This window comes from Pectinophora gossypiella, chromosome 7 (assembly GCF_024362695.1).
Source record: "Pectinophora gossypiella chromosome 7, ilPecGoss1.1, whole genome shotgun sequence".
Classification (NCBI taxonomy): domain Eukaryota; kingdom Metazoa; phylum Arthropoda; class Insecta; order Lepidoptera; family Gelechiidae; genus Pectinophora; species Pectinophora gossypiella.
Genome location: NC_065410.1, coordinates 13,657,483 through 13,671,270, shown reverse-complemented (window position 1 = coordinate 13,671,270; position 13,788 = coordinate 13,657,483). Strand labels below are relative to the sequence as shown.

At 38.2% G+C, this 13,788-nt stretch overlaps 1 protein-coding gene across 11 annotated transcripts in view; it reads left to right on the top strand.

Moving 5' to 3' along the window:
- The window catches only part of LOC126368411 (CUGBP Elav-like family member 1), a 506,900-nt gene that overhangs the window by 312,580 nt on the left and 180,532 nt on the right, over window positions 1-13,788 (top strand). For 5 of the 11 annotated variants that reach the window (XM_050012398.1, XM_050012394.1, XM_050012397.1 and 2 more), the window contains one exon: window positions 12,952-13,087. In XM_050012398.1, coding sequence (XP_049868355.1) covers window positions 12,952-13,087 — 136 coding nt within the window. Of the gene's footprint in view, window positions 1-739; window positions 1,153-11,570; window positions 11,732-12,951; window positions 13,088-13,788 lie in introns of those variants that run through there. The other 6 variants (XM_050012387.1, XM_050012392.1, XM_050012396.1 and 3 more) reach the window with 6 other exon arrangements.

Sequence of the window (13,788 nt, the reverse complement as noted above, 5' to 3'; positions counted from 1 at the left end):
CCATCACGGAAAACAAAATCTTTTAACAAATACGGGTTTAGAACTTATAGACCTAAAATAAACATTCACATTGTAGAACGTGTGGAAAATTACTTCTGAACCTAATTCTTTTCTGAAATCTAGTAGACTTACTTGCTAACATAGAAGTTCTGCGTAACGAGCAGTAACCAGTTCTTAGAACGTAACATAAAATTGAAGTAAACGCGTTGGAGTTCCCCTCAGACTTTTGGCAATAAAATCGACGAGAAACGAGGCAGTAAAACACCAACTTCTCGTAGTGTGCAAACACTCTTATGCGTGGGATGATGGTGATTACGTGACACAGAGATCATTAGATAAGCCATCATAAAAATGTTTGTTTCTCCCACAAAATGGCCGATGTTTTGACACCCCATTACAATTTATTAGTCGCGTAAAACTTGCCAACTGTGAGCCCACTAATAGTTTTGTTTTTATACTCAACCTCGCCCTAATGCTAACTTTATGTAAATCGCCTACCATAACAAGAATAGTTAAGCGGCGCGTTTGATTTTATTGCGTTAAGTTTTGAACAGGCGCTGTAACTTTTCACATTAGCGTTTAGACTCATTGCTTCATACGTACGCATATTTTCTAATCCACAATTTAGAGTTGAAACGTGACAAAACAAACAGGAACGTTAAAATATCGCAGCAACCGTGCTAATACATTTTCAAATCCAACAGCCAACTGTGACACCAAATTAATAAAAAAAGTATACAAATTCAAAAGTGCAATAAAGAGACTTTAATTAAAAGTGATGAGATAATGCCTAGGAGATGTCTAAAGCGGACAGGACGCTAACCTAGATCGGAATCTAAAAGATCAAACATTGGATCAGAGTGTGTGTGAGTGCGTGGCAGTGTCAGGTGGCGATGAGGCGGGGGGCGGGGGTGCCCCCGCGCCCCTTATCAGGAGATAAGGTGCCGTGGGCTGGCGCGACGATCGCAGTTGAAGAGTCAGGGTGACCAGGACGGTTGGTGACCGGCCGCCGCCCGCAATGTTGCACTCATTGAACGCACTCGCCGGCAAAATATCGCCGGGCGGCGGCCTCGACGCGAACGCAAACAGACACACGCACCCGAACAGGAACCACAAGGCGTCATCGCCCTCCTCGCCGTACTCCAAGCCGAAGTAAGTGGTAGTTGATAAGTCATGCACTCCTGGTGCCGCACGCCGAATTGTAAAGGTTCCGTTAACGTACGCTGGCAATATACGTGTCTTTTCTTTGTCCATTTTAGTTGCTTTATGAAAAGTCACCTTCCATTACATTCTAGATTAATCAGTTTTTGGAATATAACCTACCAATAAAGAAACCTTTACATTTCGTTCTGTACTACGACAGTTTTTTTTTTGTCTACATTGTGTTTTTTCCATGATAGTTATGTGCGCAGACGATTTTTGCTGCTGTCTCTATGGAAACTGTGACATGAAGTTTGTAATTAAATATACTGAAATTGTCGAATTGAAGTAAATAAAAGATGTAAAGGACAAGCCTTAGGCATGTGCACACAATCATGTGTTAACACAAAAAGATAAGCGTAATAATTTTGTATTTTTTGGGAAAATGTTGTTGATTTTTCATAAAATGTGCTATTTCAACCGTAGACTTTATTCTGTAAATGTTAGGTTGGGTTTTTTGTTACACATGTGGATGTTTGTTTCCTTTCCTTATCAAATTGCACGGATAGACAACATCCTACTTTTAAAAATTATTTTTTTCCAAAATTATTAATATTCACTACATAAAAAAGTTCTAAAAAAGTAGGTGAAAAGGGCCACTTCGCAACAATTCATCTAAAAAAGTAAAGCATTTTGACATCTGCGCATTAAGTAAGTGCGCAATACAAACAATGTCAAATAGCATTATTGCTTTTTTTGATGTGGCCTTTTTAACCCCCCTATACTCGACCGAAGGGGAATATATCACTTCAATCCGTCCACTGGGATATTTATAGATTAAATCGAGACTAGAAAATCCAAAACAATATCAAAATGCAGGTCGTTTACCTGTTCTGTTGGAGTATTTCAAAAGTGAACCCATGTTTCTTAAGTATACAGAGAGATAAGATAGCAAAACTGATTCCACTAAAATCCTGGTCACGATGACTATACCTTGATGATATCACATAAATGACGTCAACGCTATAGAGTTTACGGTGAGAAGTGACAGAGACCTAGGTTCCATTTACTACAATCCTGCACAGTACTTTTGCATCTTCCACCACAAGGAAAAACTGGAAGTAATAATTGTGTAAACAAATAAAAGAGAAGATGCAGGTCGTGTCGTATCGGGAGGTGAAGGTTTTGGCGGGAAGAAGAGAGGAATGGCGATTACTCCACCGACAAGAGCGCAGCTCTTAAATAGAGAGAGAGAGAGAATAATTGTGTGACAATTCTTCTTCTATCGTGTGAGTAGTGAGGTGGATTACCAACCTCATCAACCCTGGTGTCAGGGTTACTATTGAGCCGCCAAAGGCCCCTGACATGACTCATGTAACGACTACGTACATCAGTAAGTAGTAACCGGGAACAACAGCTTAACGTGCCTGCCTTCCGAAGCACGGATTGTCTTGTGTGTGTGAAAATAATGGTGATGTTAAACTTCAGTCGAGGGAAACTTAGAAAAATAACATAAACAGTCTAGACACGCCCCACTGGGCACATGCCTCCCTTCAATCAACCAGAGGGGTATGGAGCATACTCCACCACGCTGCTCCACTGCGGGTTGGTGGAGGTGTTTGGGGCAGTAGCCCGGTACCAACGGCTTAGCGTGCCTTCCGAATCACGGAATCATCTTACTTAGACAAATGTGAAAGAAAGTTGCTTTTTTTTTTCATTATTTTATAACTTAATAACGTTTTTAATATAGAAACTGCATATAGTATAATAGTAACGTCCGAGCCGTGGTAGCCCAGTTGGTAGAACGCTTGCTCTCACTTTGAGGTCGCAGGTTCGAATCCAGCACAGGCATAAACCAATGATTGTAGAATTTGTTTTCGAATTCATGTTTGGATCATAAATTAATTATGTGACCTAGCCTGTATTGGGCTGGTATTCCCTTCGCGAGGGAAGGTCAGACAGGCAGTCGCTTCTGTAAAAAACCGGAACTGTCAAATTTTCAGGTTAGGTTAGCGGACCTTATGAAAAAACGGGATAATGCTAGGTAGATGATGATGTAAATAGTAACGTCTGTTTATTATGTATTAGTTATACACAGAGCTTCTGAACTGAGCGAATAAAACATCTAATGAGTTCACCTGCTTGTCTTTTAGGGCATGTCGGAAAATCCGATAGAGGAATAAAATTGTGTCGTATCTAAAATGATGGACTATTAGTATGGGCGATAGGCTGATCCCTTATCAACCATAACTTTCAACATATCTATCTTAGTACTGCGTATCAACAGAGGCTGCGAGTTGTCTTTGATTAGGTACCTACTAGTGGCTCTCTTCACCCAATTCGGGATCATCATCAGCCGTACGACGCCCACTGCTGGGCATAGGCCTCCCCCAAGGGGATACCAATTCGGGATAACAGGCGTAAATTTATGTTAGTATAATGTATTGTATACAGGACAAGATATACAGACAATTAGACTAATGAAAAATAAAAATAATGATAACTTTGTGAAAAGGTCTAACAGCGGAAAATTCTACCGCGTTGACTGAGACTCGTAACAAATAAACACTTGACTGTAATAGTCTGTAGGTACCTACTGTCTATTTACTCGTTCCATTTGATAACAAATTCAGTGAGAACCCCAAAGACAAGACACAGCTTAAAATAAATACGTGGATGCAAATTCTGGCAGTGCCAAACTTAATTTTATCTTAGACAGTTCTATAGTCCATTTCCCCTCATCACTTCCGATTATTGTTCAACAAAACGCAAGTTTAGTTAAGGACGATGAGTCAAAACGTCCCCCTTTACCAAATAGATTTCAGACATAACTCATTCGAAGCGTCTTAGCGAGTTGATATTTTTGTTCTATGACGACTTTCTCGAAATACGCGGGGTTCATAAATACAAAACAATATTATACCAAGGTGCATTATAGCGGATTACAAATAAATAAGTGTAAGTAAGTAAGAATTATGAAAAACCTTTTTTTTATTGGTAATCTGTTTACAGATACTAAAGAAACCACTAACACGTATAAAGTATTTGTTGGAAGAGGGGACGGGTCTCATACAGTTAGGGTCATTGTCCTTTTAAATTTGAATTTAGAACCCTAATATTAGGAATTAAAACCTTATAATAGCCACCGCAAACAAGACATTTAATTTTATTCCTGACATTCGTAGTTATATTTTTCTGACTTGAGGCAAGAAAGAAAACTTTCTACATAGAATATTTTTTTCTTCGCGTCTCAGGTTTTCACTGTCTTTGTTCTTATATCCCCCTGAGGTGTAATCCAAAGTTACAAGCCCTTGTACACCACCTCCAACGATCCTTATAGGAAAAGTTTCTCGGTACCATAAATCTTTGACACTTTCCTTACAACTTATGAGTCGGGATAGAAGTAACGTGATTAGAGAATATTAGGACAGAGATTGACAGGAGAGGGAAGCGGAATTACGTGTAATTTCTTTGCCGATATTGTTTGAGAAGTTTGTTTTGCTTTTAAGATACGAGGTCTTTGTTGATTTACTAGTTTGGAGTGGTTCACAAAGAGATAAAGTGCGATCTTGTGTAACGTTGCGACTTGTGCCTATGTCATACTTTATCTCAAAAATATGAGTTTATGTTTTTCGGTATGTGTTAATTTGTACTTTAATATCTGCAAGGACAAATGTGAGGAGTGTGGCGTTATCGAGGATGCTCACCACATCATGATGGAGTGTGTACGGAACGAGGATCTGAGAATACAGCTACTAGATAGTTACAGTAATATTTATCAGGTGGGGGCTGTAACAGTGCTTTGTCTTTCCCATTGTCGGGAGAAGCAATGGCACTGTACAAAACTGTAATGATGGTCTTGAAGAGAAGGGGATGAACAGTTTGTTTTAAGCCTGAACATTATTGTATTAGTTTAATATAGTCCTTCTAAAATTGAAGGGAAGAGAGGAAGGGGTAGACCTAGGAGAACAGTAATGAAACAAATAAAAGAAAAGGTGCAGGTCGTGTCGTATATTTCGCGGAAAGAAGAGAGGAATGGCAATCGGAGTAATCACTCCACCGACAAGAGCGCAGCTCTTAAATAAAGAGAGAGAGAGTAATATTCTAAAACAATGTTAGTGACTTAGAGAGAGTAATATTCTAAAACAATGTTAGTGACTTAGTGAGAGTAATATTCTAAAACAATGTTAGTGACTTTGTGAGAGTAATATTCTAAAAAAATGTTAGTGACTTGAGAGAGTAATATTCTAAAACAATGTTAGTGACTTAGTGAGAGTAATATTCTAAAACAATGTTAGTGACTTAGTGAGAGTAATATTCTAAAACAATGTTAGTGACTTAGAGAGAGTAATATTCTAAAACAATGTTAGTGACTTGAGAGAGTAATATTCTAAAACAATGTTAGTGACTTGAGAGAGTAATATTCTAAAACAATGTTAGTGACTTGAGAGAGTAATATTCTAAAACAATGTTAGTGACTTAGTGAGAGTAATATTCTAAAACAATGTTAGTGACTTGAGAGAGTAATATTCTAAAACAATGTTAGTGACTTAGTGAGAGTAATATTCTAAAACAATGTTAGTGACTTGAGAGAGTAATATTCTAAAACCACCGCTATATAAGCCACATGCGAGCACATGAACGTCGGAGTTGAAGCAGTCGCCGTAGCCGAAATCGGCTGGATCATCACACACACACACACATTCTAAAACAATGTTAGTGACTTAGTGAGAGTAATATTCTAAAACAATGTTAGTGACTTAGTGAGAGTAATATTCTAAAACAATGTTAGTGACTTGAGAGAGTAATATTCTAAAACAATGTTAGTGACTTGAGAGAGTAATATTCTAAAACAATGTTAGTGACTTGAGAGAGTAATATTCTAAAACAATGTTAGTGACTTGAGAGAGTAATATTCTAAAACCACCGCTATATAAGCCACATGCGAGCACATGAACGTCGGAGTTGAAGCAGTCGCCGTAGCCGAAATCGGCTGGATCATCACACACACACACACATTCTAAAACAATGTTAGTGACTTAGTGAGAGTAATATTCTAAAACAATGTTAGTGACTTATACCGAAACATGCGTAATAATGGTGCACACGTGGAATATTACGTTCCTTTCTTAGACGTGGCCTCTTATCGTTATCGCATCAACCAAGTTACTGATTAGACTTATATGAATAAGCAAATGAACGTGGCTCACCTTATTTTGATCATATTTATAGGCCAAGATAGTCTCAGGAGATCGTATCCTACAGCCCCTTATGTTATTGAAAGGTTAAATGGAAACGTGATAAAGGAGATGCACTCCATAATCATCATTAGCCGGACATCGTCCACTGCTGAACACACGCCTCCCTCAAGGCTCGCCATAATGACCGATACTCTGCTGCCCACATCCAGCGTTTTCTCACGACCTTCAGGAGGTCATCCCCCCCCCCCCAAATGCACTCCAAAAATGTTTAATCAACACGCGTAAACATCGTCTCCTTAGCGTTATCTCGTTTTTCACAGGTTTCCACCTACCTAACCTGATTATTTGAATAGTCCTGTTTTTTCGAAGCGATTGCCGATCTGACCTTCCAACCCGCGAAGGCAAAGCCAGCAATAAGGAGAGAATAGGGAGAGTTGTGTCGGATCGAAGCAAAAAGAATTACATAGTCTGCTTACCCCGGTAGGAAATGGGCGTGAGTTCATGTAGCAATAAGGCTACCAATTGTACAACTGTTGATTTTTTTTTAATTTTCCTTTACAATGTGTTTGTGTGCATTCTTCTACTATCGTGTGGGTTGTGAGGTGGATTACCAACCTCATCAACCATGGTGGTTGCTATAAAGATTAAATTAGGGTTATTAGATTAGGATTGCAATAAAGATTTTTGTAATGCATGGTGTCACAATCAACAGCGTTTGCCGTAACTTGGTCCAGTGTTTGTCAACGCGCCCGTCGCAAGCTATCGCAAACAAGGACTCGACATACATGACGAGTGGGCCCAAACATGGGCGTCTTCAAAATCCTTGGCCTAGTACATTCATATATGCATACGCACAAAGTCACGCCCATAGGCTAAAGAAGTACGCAGAGTAACAAGTAGACACAGTCAAACCAACAGCTTATTCTTGTTGTGGATTTAAAAAAATATTATCACTCTCGTAGAACTTATCGGCTCGAATCCGCGCGAGCAATTCCTTGATATTGAACAAAATTCCACTTTATGACAATAGAAATAAAAGTAACTCAGTGTCATCGGAAAGTGCTCGAATCTACACTACTCTTGGTCTGCGCGGACCAGTAATCAGAATTTAACAGCAGTCACTTTTGGAACCGTATGGCGATTTGTAATTATCAGATATAATTTTTTAATATACGTCATTTCGCAAGGTGTTATGGCTAAGGAGAAGAAATGACAAGAAACTGTAAACCAACACATCCCATCACACTTGCAATTATCCATCATAATTATTAATACAACATCCGTCGTTTCCCTAGTGTTTTAAAGTTTCAACGGGGTCCGCTTACCTAACCTGAATACTTGACAAATCCGGTTTTTTACAGAAGCGGCTGTCTGGCCTTCCAACCCGAAGGGAAAACCAGCCGAAATACATGTTAGGTGACATACCTTCAAAAACATATCATCGAGTGGTGAGAGCCCTCAGCGCTCTCCATTTGTCCGGCCAAGTAGTTAATGCCATCTGCGGCAAATCTACAATAAGTCACGTCAAAAAAAGGATATGTTATGGGGTCCCAATGTGAGTTTCCTCACGACCATTGGCTACCATCCTCTTGTATGATATTCTCAGCCAGATCAGCAACTGAAAAACAGCATAATATTACGAAAGAATAAAAACAAACCAAATAAATATTTCTTTAGGTACATATTTCTCGTTGCCTACTTAGTTTAACGGCTATTTGCCATTTACTTCATTCTTTATTGCAGTGGTACAATACCAGTGGTACAATACAATACCTGGTTATTACTCTTTTTTGGGCATGGTTTTGGCTTCGGGCTGTATTGACAATTGAAAGTCACTGAATTCAGACATTATTTTTACCTATCATGACGGCCTCGCAACGCACAACCTAACGTCGGTGGGAACATTTCTTTATGAAACTCTTTGTGTAGGGTTCACAAATATGATGTTTGGCCGAAAATATGATGATCCGTGCTTCGGAAAGCACGTACTATAAGTATGTCAGGGGTCTTTGGTGGTTCATTCATTAGTAACCCGACACAAGGGTTGGTAGGTAATCCACCACACAACCCGTGTGGGTTGTAGTGATGATGATGAGCTGTGGATAGAAGAAGATGGCGGTCCCAAAATATTCATATAATCATATGTATCTGTCCACTTCCACGATTTGAAGAGCCCAACGGATTTAGTTGATTATAATCTAACAGTATACCTACTAAACATAATATAATATAGGTTTTTTTTGTGGACGAGCTACAAAAAAGATAACAGAAGCTCACGCGGACCTAATCGCAGGCGCAGGCTATTATACCCTGATACCAACCACGCCGGCGTGGTCGACGATTTCACTGGTCACCCTCGCTCGAGTTCTCAGCGCTCGCCATTTGTCCGACTAAGTAGTTAACGCCATCTGCGGCAAATGGTCAAAAAAATACTATTATTTATAAACATAACACGAAAATATAATATAGTGTACGCCCTATTCTCAAAGGAGTAAGCAGAGATGTATAGTACTTATATAAACCCACTTCTCGCTACCTTTTTTTTTATTATGGCGTCTCCTTATTTAACCCTGAAATTGTTGTTCACATACCAAAGAAGCGATATTTATCACAGAAAAACAACAAAAAGAACTATGGCCCAGCGCAATTGTCCCCAAATGCATACAGAGCCGTAGCTTTCCCCAGAATTAATGTCCCCATGAGTGAGGCGGTTAATTTTTCCATTTCTCTCGTCGCGTCGTGTTAAGAATGGCCCTCTGGAGTAGTATTATGTTTATAACAAGGGGCGCTAGGCAGATGATGGCGATAACTTTGTAAGTAAATATTAAAAAGGTCCGGTGTGATAGTTGACCCTAATGTTTGTATTGTAGGGTTACCCTACTTGTGTGGTGATGATAGGATAAGAAAGAAAGAAAGAAAGAAAAATATTTATTTCCCCACACAAAAACATTGTACATGACAATTTACTAGTCAAAAAAACCAAAAGCACATTTCGAAAATCATTTCATTTCATTTGTTACAAAGGCCACATCGAAGTAATTCATCTAAAAATAAATATTGCTATTTATCAACAAACATGTTCAATAGCAATATTGCTTTTTTGGATAAATTGCTTCAAATCGGCACAGCCGGGCAGCCGTGACATAGTGAGGGTACTTGCCACTGGTATTAATATGATGAATGAACCATTATCATAGAATAAGGAATAATACTACGTATAGAACGGCAACTCTCCGCTCCCCACCAGCGTCTGAGCTAGGTACCTCGACCCCTCGAACATAGTTTAGACCTGAATCGTGAAGACAACGCGCGGACCGTTGTTTTTTTTATTTTTTATCAGTTATTTTTATGTTCGAATTTTGAAATGGGAAGCCGACGTTCTTTCGTCTGATACTAATATCGCGCTGGCTCGCCTGCATGGCGCTTACTTATAAATAATTATTTTTTATGATGATTGTCCGCCGAAACATGCTAATAATTTGCAATCGGCAACCCTCAGACGTCACACACACAGTTGTGCGTGTTGATAATGTCAATGTGTAGTGTGTATGTAAAAGAAGGTTGTTTGTATGAAGTGTCGGTGGTGTGTCATTGTGGTCTTCGGATCGTGAGTCTGATGTTCAACCACTGGACCACGGAGGCGGCTCTTTAATCAAACCAGTTGCAATGTTATCGTGTAAGTTTGCTATTGGGAGAAAATGGAACTAAATCTGAAATGCTGTTATCATTTTATACAAAGATACGGACAATAAAGCATAATCAGAACGCCATTATTGTTTACCAAGTTATAAAGTATATACACACATACATATGTTTATAAAAATACTTAGCTTTTTTATTTCTTTGCCAATCTGTCATTTGTTTTGCTAATTATAATTAAATTTATAACAATCAGTATTTTATAAAAGATAGTGTATTTTGATGTAATAATACATTTTATCGTAATTGTAAAGATGTAAATATATAGGTAATTGGTGACGTCATCTATTTGAATCATAAAGTAAAAAAAGTACCGAATTATTGAGTCTTTGCATTTCGTTAATATCGCGTTGGTCTGACAAAAACTGTGTCGATCAATAGATAAAAAAATGATAACAATAATATTAGATAGTAAAAATGGTGCGTGGGAGCCCTTACCTTTTTTTGTGCGATAAAATGAGCAAATATGGGGCATCTGCCATAAAGGTGGAAGATTAAAGAAATTAGGTAAAATAATACGTTAGGCGTTGACGATAAGACATATATTATATAGTAGATATAGTTTTTAGTACCTACTCTATGACGATTGTGATATTTGTTTCACTCTTTACTCTAAGGTAGTTTACTTTACGCAGGTACACTGAAACGAACTTTTTTAATTAAATAGAATAATTTTCAGGTGAATAATTTTATACATTGTTTGAAGTACATTATTTATTTATTAGCCATAAATCCAGATACTATACTTTTTTATATAATTTAAATTCATTATTCGGCAGTAACATTTAGTTCTCATCGTCGTTAGGCCTTCCCCAATCTATTCCACTCCTCTTTGCATATAGCCGTTCTAGTTCAGGTTCTGCCGGTCACTCGATGTTGATGACGACGATTTCGTCCACCCAGCATCGGAATGGTCACTAAATAAAACACACTAATAATAAAACACCTTACGGGTTCTTACTGCATTAAATCAGGAATATAAAATAAATAAAAATATCGATGATTTCAAATACCCCACCGTGCACAAGCGCGGTGGGTAAGCTCCAAACCCCCTCTTATGACAGAAAACCCATTACTCTGGCGGTGTCAGTTGCTGGCTCTGAATTGAGGGACTGTTCGAAATACGCTGAAGACCGCGAAAAAAGAAATGAGGAAGGGGAGGCCTTTGCCCAGCAGTGGGATCTTCTAATATTCAGCACTTAAAAATTTTAATAAGTAGGTAGGTATGCCATTTAAATAAGGTAAACCCAGGCACAGTTTTATATTAGCTAAGCAAATATTCTTGATTCTTTTCGAATATAATTTCCATAAAACTCATATTTAAACTAACTAACTAGTATTTACGATATTTTTAGACTTATTTTGTCGTTTATCTTTTTTTATTTAATACAAAACAATTAGACAAAGAACACGACCTCATTCAGCCTCATCTAACGTCTTTTACTTTGTACGTACAATAAAGTAACTATTCGTGGGTAGATAGAAAATACGTTTTGATACCCACTTCTAAACGTTAATACCTGTTGTCTGCGAGTAAAACTAGAAATTGGTAGTGTGCGCTCGAAACTGTTGATCGTGTGATAAGTGATAAAGTGGTAATCGAGTATGTATGCTCTTATCAGCGATAACGCGATGGCAAACAAATGCGCGGAGTATGAGACTTGGAACGGTCGATTTTATAACATTATGAGGTACTGTTGTTGCTTATAACTATAACTAGTTTTAGGTTATGTTTCACCATTGAGGTTAGAAACTTGAAATTGGCTAAATTGCGAAAGTGAATTCTGTAGATGTAGATATCACGTACAAAATTATTGTGATAATTGGATACTAGGATTTTAGAAGATTATGAGTATGGTTCCTCATCGTATCAATCTTGGTACTTGGTATCAAAAATGGCTGCAAAAATTCTAATTACTTGTGGCTTTGCTCATTCCATGGAGCCATAGTCGTGAGTTTATGTATGTGTGCCATAATTAAGATTCCTGATTATTATATTTTAATGAAAAAAAGCTATTGTTTGTTATGACTGTAATTGTCTTTTACATACATAAGCCTATGTACGACCCACTGCTGGGCACAGGCGTCCCCTCAATCAATCGGAGAGAATGGAGAATGGAGAATTCTCCACCACGTAGAGGCATTTGGGCTAGTACCCCGGGACTGACGGCTTGACGTGCCTTCCGAAGCACGGAATCCTTTCTTTATCAGACAATCAGTCTGCAATATCTTAGCCAAACAAAGGACAGTTTCAAAAAGTGATTTTTGACAGTGTCCCCATTGGGATACGAACCCAGACCTCCAGATCGTGAGCCCAACGCTCTAACCACTAGTCCACAGAGGCTGTTCAAGACAATACATGATAATAATAATGAATTACCTACTTTTAATAATAAAATTGAAATATATTTTGATTTACTACATTGTACATCTACGCATACAAAACGAATTCAAATGAACGAAATCTTTTCATTAGTAAATTGCAAATATATTGGTGCTAATTCCTGTAAATACCATCTAATTTTATTTTAAGTTATATCTGTCATTTTCTTATCCGCCGAAAAGGAAAGGGACGGGTAATCGACGAGCATAAAATTAATGGAACACACGTCAATTTTAAGCACAAATCTAAACCAACCGTCTAAAAATTTTACATCCGTCAATAACCCGTCACAGTTAAGTAGACAGCACGTCAAACGGATTGCATACCAGCGAGGTACCTTTTGATTCGCCCGGGTTATTCATTCATTTACTCATTCTTCCTAAAATTAAGAGCTGTGAATCATCCGTCCCTTTCCTTTTCGACGGATATGAAAATGACGGATATAACTTAAAATCAAGTTAGGCGGTGTCTGCAGGAATCGGGGCCACTATAATATTATTTTAATGTAATTTATTTCTGTTGTTCCAGTGGGATGAATATGAACAACATCAACAACAGCATAAACAACAACATCAACAACACGATCAACAACAACAACACGACGAGTATAAACAACAACAACAATGAGGAGAAGCCTGATATGCCCGACCCCGACTTTATTAAGGTAAGATGATTGAATTGTTGTTTAAACACTTTGGCATACGCTTTATCGAATTCATCAACATAATGAACAATTAACTTATCAACCGTAACTTACAATAAAGTTCTACACTATACGGTTCTTCATATCCCAATGGATAAATTTCTTAACGAAAGCCCCGTGGTCCAGAGCGCAGGGCTCACGATCCGGAGGTCCCGAGATCAAATCCCAGTGGGGACATATCACAAAAATGACTTTGTGATCTCTAGTTTGGTTAGGACATTGCAAGCCTATTACCCGATTGTCCTAAAGTAGGCTCATTCGTCACGGCACGTCACACAAAAATGTAATTCTTACCGTGAGCTGCCTTCAGGCTGCCCGCGCTCTTCTTCTGGTTTCCCTTGTAATGATTAACTGCTTCACAGCATTTCGATCTAGAAAAACTAAGTATTGACTGAAAAGTTTAGCTCGACTACTACTTCTACCTGTCCTATACTGCTAACATGCACAACGTGATAAAAAAAAATTCACGGTCATTTTATCTATTCTGATGATATACTTATGTCGTTTTGTCGATTGGTGCTGATAAGTGAACCCAAAATAATTCATGTCTTTCAGTTAAAATCACGTGACACCCATTTTAAGAAAAAAATGAATTTATCGAAAAATATGAATTAACAGCCTCCGTGGTCTAGTGGTTAGAGCGTTAGGCTCACGATCTGGAG